Raw genomic sequence first — 7982 nt, 5'->3', positions numbered from 1 at the left:
GCGCACACCCGTTCCAAGTGCAGAAAGTGTAACAAAACCGCGTGGTCCTCGTACTCCTCGTGTTGTATCGCTAGGTTATGTTAATTCTATCCTGTTGAGCTTGTCGCACGTGTACGTACAGTGCGTCTGCACATTTCATTTTCTCACTTAAAAAAGAACTCTCACTGCGCTATTGAGACATGTATATCGCTGCGTATATCGTATTATCTGACTGATTAAAAGAATTTGTGTGAAAATTGGTATAAAGAATGGCAGTGAGGAAAAAACGCGGACGGCGTGGTGGCCATGCATCACCGCGAAAAGATGAAACGAAGACACCGAATATCGGTAGCGAGACGCGAGCCAAGGATACCCAGGACAAAAACAAAAAAGCTCTGGTCGTCGCGCAGGAAATTAAGATCGCGCGATTGTTGGCTAACAATGACAAAAAGGTTCGGGACAAGGTGCTGAAGAGGCTGAATAAATGGTTAACGGTACGATCGCAGAGTTCGTTCGGTAAGTCAACTTGCGACGCTTACGTAAATAATTAACACGTAATTAAACGTGAATGTATCTGAACATAAACACTTAGTACCTATTCACAGTGTTCACGAAAGTGGACTTCATGAGCTTGTGGAAAGGCCTGTTTTACTGCATGTGGATGTCGGACAAGATGGTGATCCAGGAAGAGCTGGCGGAGTCGCTCAGCAAACTTGTACACTGCTTGAATTCAAGGGACACCATTGTACTTTATACTAGTTGCGCTCTACGGACACTCGCCACCGAATGGTTCGGCATAGATCAGTATAGACTGGACAAGTTCTCCATGGTACTCTCGTCATTTCAGATACATCTTGTAACGTACATGCAGGGAATACTTGAACACTCAAAAGCGATATAATCTTACTTCGGTTTTCTTGCAGTTGGTCAGGAGGATCCTTCGTCAGACGTTTATAGTCTGTAAGAACCAATCGTGGGACATGGAATGGGTTACAGAGATTTCACGGATGTTCACGCAACTCTTTTTACATGCGAAAACTGGTCTAGGATTCAATCTGCACGTGACGGAGATATATCTGGAGGAACTTGCCAAAGTAAAAAAGAATGGCAAAACATTCAGAGCTAAATCACTTCGTCTAACTTTTAATAAGAAGTTGTCATTTATATTATTGCCACGTAGGTTAGCAATGGAAATATACCGGAGGATGTAGTCCACGAACTTATTAAACCGTTTGCTGAGTATCTAATAACCACAAGTGACGAAAGACAGATGGGACATATCATGAAACACATTTTTAGACGCTTGATATTCCAATCGGATATTGGTTTAGACTACATGGAGAAATTCGAAGCTTGGAAAGACGTAAGTATATATCTAAAACGCAAAACCATATTTTAGTATGCAACATAACGTATATTTGTTAATTTATAAACTTATATGTGTTTTAAACAGGCTGGCTTTCCCTGCGCACGTATAGACGACATGCAGAAGATCGAGATATCTGACACAGAGGAAAATTCTGACAATGAAGGCAAACAGTCTTCCGAGACTGAAATCAAGAAGCCTTTAGATCCAAGAGCGGGTAGAGTGGATGTCGAACTACCGCAGATACCTTTTAATGCCGCGAAGATTGCCGAGTTGCTCTCGACGTATAAATTTCATCCGTCGTCAACGGCAAAGTCGCGCAGACAGCTCTTGAGACTTTTTGACGAGTATGCATTTTATTAATCTATCGGATTACAAGTTACACTTGATCTATTATACTTTCGTCTTGAAAAATAAAATTTATATTTTCAGATATACAGAATTGTCGCAGGGAAGGATGCCGCTCGGGATAAAGAGAGTCAGGAAACCAAAACATCCGAGAAAAGTGACGGATTCGAAAAAGGCCGCGTTGCGTCTCATTCGGTTTGAGAAAAGTTTGCTTTTCGGCAAGAAGAATAAAAAACGAAAAAGAGAAAATGGAACAGCGGTTTGTGATCAAATTTCTATTAATCCAAAGAATGGAGATGCTTCAGATCTAGAGTCTAATGCTATTGACTCGGAAAGCAAACTAACCGATACGACTGCAGCCACAAAGACCGATTTGAAAGATACAGATGCAAATACAGTACCATTAAAAAAACGGAAAAGAAGTAATTCAACGTGTGATATACCTAGCCCTAGATCTGAAATTATTGAGAGCAAGAAGAAGCTGCGAAAAGAAACTTCCAAAAAGATTAAAACTACAAAAATTAAATTAAATAAAAAAGGTAACAAATCTATGACAGATAAAAATATAAAACGTGAAATGAAAAAAGCGGTAACTTGTGACGTACAAACATCTGACAATATAGATCAATATACTTCTATTTCGCCAATTTCCAGCAAAAAATATCAAGTCACAGTAATTAATCCTGTAGCCAAGAAAAAAATATCGAAAAGCAAGCACCGAGACGTGCCATTAAAAAATGTAAATACAAATTTAATGTTATAATTAATACTGTTATCGTAATACGTTATAAATTATACGATCATTCATTGTCTTGTTACAGGAACTACCATGTCAGATAAAGAAGCAAACCAATTTAAATAATTTTTCGATGGAAAAGAAAAAGGTAATATTCGGGCTCTCTCGGAATACAGCGCAACATACATCCGAGTATCTTCAACAAGTTCGTAAAAGTCCAGGTATTCCGTTTGACGCAAATAAAAAACCGTTGGCCAGCGTGCTGAAAATGAGTCCTATACCAAGTCCACTTAATCCATTTTACAAAAAATGATGCAAGAGACGTCACGGGATTGAGCCTTCCCGTGAAACTGTTTGATTAGAAAATTAAGTTCAATTTTCAAGTAATTAATAAGAACTGGATGTAAAATTCTTTGCTTTAGAATTTTGAGCGAGTTAATCGAATTTTGTTAGCAGTGCAAGATGCGAAAAACTTGGCTCTCCTACTGAGAACATTTTACTGAAATATCAAGAAATTTATACATATGTTTGCAATTAATAAAATCGCAGTTAATTTAAGATTATCTCTATACATTTATTTTAAATCCATTATTTTTTAATCAAATGGCACAAACAGTAGCATAAATATGTACATTCTAAATACGATCGTTTTGCAATAGAACATAGATTTTTTATTCGCGGGTATTCATTTATTTTCAGTTTGAAGCGTTCTATTTCTGCATTTTGTTTATTGCACAACGATCAAAGTAGGATATACAGATTTATACCGCTCGAATACATATACAACTTAATACACCACATATAACATTACAGTCTTAAACACTGTATACGACGCAGAATATGCTGTTACATAAAGTATTTGTGTTACGATATTAGTAATACACGTAACAACTTTAGACATTATACGCACTTCACATCATTATACGATAATCTAATTAACATCTATTTGCACAGAAAAATTTTAACACATTTCACTAAGAACTCGCTTAATTTACCAATTTATAAGACATTTACTGGACATCATTTGTAAGACAGAGAGATTATTACAATCAATTTATAATTTTAATTATATTGTTTGTTAGAGCTATATAAAAGACAAATGATTAATTTTTCTTTTATATCGAATATACGACATTCCAGGTACATTACAATTATGAAGAAAGTATCCCTTTAATAATTTTTTTTTTAATTACACATACGTATATGAATTTTCTACAGCTACACTCACTGCGTGAATGAACTCTTATAAAACTATTTTGACTGCTTATATCACTTTGGCACGTGAATTCACTTTTAGTTATGCTCGAAATTTTTCGGTAATTAATCTACATTTTATCGAGACTACTCGAAAAAAATAAATATTTTCTAACATACTATCAACTATACGAGTTACATGCGTAAGTACTCCTTTAAACACATTTAATCATAGATTACAATACTTGATGTAACGTGAGATATTCCACAATAATTAGACCTTTAGTAAAATATTTTTTTTTATGTCTGAAGAAGGTAGTGAAATTAATTAAACACAAATTTTCCGCATCCATTTGAAAGTCATATCAATTTAGATCTCCGAATTCATTAGGAATCATTGGTTACAATATTAAAAAAAACAAAAGAAATCTTATGTAAAAATGACATCGAAATATGGAAAATTACATATTGAAGATGTCCTACTAATCATAATATATCTTTTCGAATAATTTCTTAAACGTTTTATTCTACTCTTAAAAGTAACGGAGATATTTTAAGTAGTAAAGATAAATGGACCATCTTGTGTATATGTTGTTTGTGTGTGTGTATCTTAATATTCAATTTATTTGTATCAATTTTTATTAAAAATTTATTGGAGTAAAAATTAGTATTTCTTTCAAAGCGTTATTATTTCGTCAGTAAGTCTCTGAAAAATTTATATATGTTTTACAAATATAGACATTTCCATGAAATATATCCCTGTTAAAAATGCATTTTCACTTTAACATTAATGTCAACACAAATCACCAATGTTTTGTACGTGTGTGTGCTTGTGTGATTAGAAATGCGATCCTCACTTAAAAAGAGAGGCTGATAAATACGGCTGATTACATTTGCTGGAAAAATTGAGTGCCGAGATATATAAATTCAACAGTGATTCAATTACAACTTTGATTTCTGTAAATCAAAATCGATAACAGAAGTGTCGCTTGCATACCGGTGTTCTCTATAATTTAGCACGGAACAATGGGCTTCGATTATCAGAGAACTATATACTCTTATCTCTTATACGCTACCATGTTTTTAAAACGCTGCGACAATGAGACATTATAAACGTAAAAGGACTCCAAATACATTAAATCCCGTTAGATACGAAACTGTCGAGTCATTTCGAATATCATTCGAAGCCAAAAGATGTCTGAAAGTCTTGAACATTTCGAAAATCTCGAATGTATCAAAAATCTGAAAAGTCTCGAGTAGGTATTCTGAAAATATATCTTCTCTTTCATGTAACATCGTTACTGTTTCAATCTACTTTCTGATTTATATTTAAGAAAAGCAATTTTAGACATCTATAATATAGATAATTGTTTCTTTTAAATTTTATACATTTCTAAGAACAAGTGTCTCAGACATTTAAAGAGTTCTTAAGACTTTCAATTTTTCAAGACTTTCAAGAGTTTCCGATTTCAAATAGCACGGAATAATATGTAGAAGCAATATCTTTATATGATCGAACAGTTTGGAAACTTTCAAGAGAAGGATATCCATCGCTGGACACGATTACATTTAAATTGCGATATTGCACAAGAGTCTTGAAATTACATCTGCTCTTCTCCTAGCATTATACCATCTTATATACAGTATTATCACAGAGACAAAGAGCTACGCGATTCCCTAGTGACGTTCAAAACAAAAATATATTCTCGATTAACTAACATTTATAGCTCAGAAGGAATAGTTTTTCCAGCGCCAATACCACCCGATCTCAATCTGATTGAAGCACGTGTTGAGAATCGACAGGCCGATGAAAAACAATGCGTGAATCAGGGTCCACAGCTGGAAGATCGGAGAAACGATGAGTAGAAGCACCGTCATCCCTAAAAATAAAATTTATCTTTCGTTATCGTTTCCCGCGGATGACGGGGAAAGGGTTTTTATTCACCCGTCAATATGCTCCAGAACCCGAATGCGGCTCGTAACGGCAGCGTCTTCGTCATCGGCCAGATCTGGCTGGAGAACGCCTTCCGCTCGTAGAATCCCTTCAGGATCGCCTCCTTGTCGGACCACCTGTCCTCCAGCCACCTCCTCAGGGTCGAGTCATCGTGCGCCGGTATATCCGCGGACGATATCCGTCTTATGTGGAAGTGCACCTCCCTCGGGAACTTACCTCTGATCAGATCGACCTCGGACTGCGGTATGTAGTCCGGATACGCTATCGTCAGATCGTACACGGCGTCGAGGTAATTCGCGCGCTGCAGATGCTGGACCAAGTAGGCGAAGCCGGTCGTTTTCGGATGGAGGGTGTAGGTATAACGAGGCAGATTATGCTGCAAGGCGTACTTATCCGACCTTTCCCTACTGGTCTCCGTTAAATCAGTGCCTTCAGGGAATATCAGTAGCTGCGTGCGGCTATCTAACGCGATCAGGTAATCGAGCGTACGCGACAATCGGCCCCGATCCTCTTCCCAACGTCGCGTTATGTAAAGGAAACCATTCATTTGCATTATCCATCCTGTTATAGACGCACGTGTTACAGACGTGTGGGAGCACATATACGTAATACACCTTCGTAAATAATCAACGTAAATAATTCGTATATCGCGTTTGGTACGTTACCTGGGCCAGGAATGTGCCGTATAGGATCCTTCAAAATAAACTTCAACTTATGACACCCGACACTGGGCAGGCATGCTTGGTACATCGCCGCCCATAGGAAGTTCCAGTCCACTCTCGTTCTGTGGTTCATCACAAGCACGGCCGATTCATTAGGAGATATATGATCGCCAGACACATAGATCTTTACACCGAACGCCCTCAATAGAGCCTGAAACATTTATAATCCTATTACATTTACAATATAATGACAAAACACAAACTTTCTAGAAAATCTTTCCTTGGAAGTTTTCTAACATCGGAGATGTTAAAATTCTTAAAAAAAAAATTGTTATCTACTGTATTAAAAAGTAGATAGAAATAATAATGTAAAGTGTAATATAAGAGAGGAAAGACGCACGTATCTTTAAAACATTCAAGAGACCTTTAAATACATAAAAAGTAAATTTTCATGAAGTGTAATTTTAAAGTAATTCGGTGTGTTTCTAGGGCTTTTATTTGTCGTTAATTAAACCGCGAACAATCTGTATAATTATCCAGATTTGCAGTACTTACAGTAGGATAAAGTTCCCAGCACGAGAATAAGAGCTCTCCGCATTTTCGAAATCTCGGTGGACTGAACAACAGCAATGGCAAGAGCGGGCAGGCGATAAATAAAAAGCCTGCTACTATACTACCATACCACAGAGCACAGTACAATGTACCACGTAAAAATCCGCGCATTACAGTCTGGGGATGGATATCCTGAAAATGATACAGAATATACCAGTATGAGCGCAAAAATAATTAATAATCGTGAATTTAAGTGGCAATTTGCGTTTGTGCTCGCAAGAGGAGAGGACACGGTTGATTACTCATCGATTTTGAAATATTTTCACATTTATTTTTAAAGCTTTATAAATTTATACATCCGACTTTTTCTTAACAATGTTGGAACACATATGTTTTGTAAAGATAATGGCTGCGTTCGGGAAGCGCGTTAATTAGCGCTATTGCATCATTCTATCTTTATCGCTCATCAGGTGTAAAACAAGGATAGAATAAGCAAATAGCGCTAATAGCGTCTTCCCGAACCCACCCAATATAACGTGGGACGTAAAACACATTAACGCGATAAAAAAAAAATTATTATTTACAAAGCATTGAACGAAACTCAAGGACGCCCTCGGACGCGGATCAATTTATTTTCAACGTAGATTCATCACGTGCAAGGGGATCAAAATCGGCGATTAGTCAAAACGTTCTCCTCCCGAGGCCGATTGTTATAATAATAATTTTGCAAAAACTCCGAAAATAATACTTAGCATCCGATATACAGGACGTAAAAAGATAGATTTAATTTTACATTTTTGCGCTAAAAAATAGAAATTATAGACGAAAACGATGTCTCTGTGAAACTCACTTTCACATGTGCACCGTGCAATTGAAGCACCCTTCACGGACATCGGATCTTGACTGTTTCCTCATGAAACGCTGTGTCTTCACTGGCTTCCTCCGGGTTCTATTAGAGGGGTTTCTCTCAGCTACCCCTTTCACCCTCGCTCTCTATCCAGCCTTTGCCACCGAGCTGGAGGATGCTGTGCCGGACCATTATTGATCTGTTGAGCGTAGGGGCTGTACGATCTCAATGGAGAGATTGAAGAGTCCTGTAACTGATAATTAACTTACACATCTTACACGATTAATATATTTTTATTCCATTTTAGTTTTTTAGTGTCTAATTTTAATATATTTATTTTCCAC

General features: G+C 36.8%; 2 protein-coding genes across 3 annotated transcripts; one reads left to right on the top strand and one right to left on the bottom strand.

Moving 5' to 3' along the window:
* Positions 1-70: 70 nt before the first annotated feature.
* Positions 71-2987, top strand: Nnp-1 (Ribosomal RNA processing protein 1 homolog Nnp-1). Of its 2 annotated transcripts, XR_011717786.1 has the most exons (8): positions 71-495; positions 585-808; positions 903-1073; positions 1160-1342; positions 1433-1692; positions 1778-2232; positions 2348-2432; positions 2515-2651. XR_011717786.1 is itself a non-coding variant. In XM_071702631.1 (7 exons), the coding sequence occupies exons 1-7, from the start codon at positions 249-251 to the stop codon at positions 2740-2742; spliced, it is 1968 nt and encodes a 655-aa protein (XP_071558732.1). In that variant the 5' UTR covers positions 71-248; the 3' UTR covers positions 2743-2987. The 2 variants fall into 2 exon arrangements, 1 of the variants encoding a protein (XP_071558732.1); XM_071702631.1 differs by having other exon boundaries at positions 1778-2432; positions 2515-2987.
* Positions 2983-7827, bottom strand: LOC139770594 (lysocardiolipin acyltransferase 1). Its single transcript, XM_071702644.1, has 5 exons — positions 7642-7827; positions 6795-6983; positions 6243-6450; positions 5569-6138; positions 2983-5503 (listed from the first exon to the last, which is right to left on the bottom strand). Exons 2-5 carry the CDS (start codon positions 6960-6962, stop codon positions 5352-5354), a joined length of 1098 nt encoding a protein of 365 aa, XP_071558745.1. The 5' UTR covers positions 6963-6983; positions 7642-7827; the 3' UTR covers positions 2983-5351.
* Positions 7828-7982: the final 155 nt, after the last annotated feature.

Source organism: Temnothorax nylanderi, unplaced genomic scaffold (genome assembly GCF_030848795.1).
Source record: "Temnothorax nylanderi isolate EJ_2023f unplaced genomic scaffold, tnyl_v1.0 TNYL_tig0031_pilon, whole genome shotgun sequence".
NCBI classification, from domain to species: Eukaryota; Metazoa; Arthropoda; class Insecta; order Hymenoptera; family Formicidae; genus Temnothorax; species Temnothorax nylanderi.
Note: the sequence above shows the minus strand (reverse complement) of the source record. Positions and strands in the feature narration are given on the sequence as shown.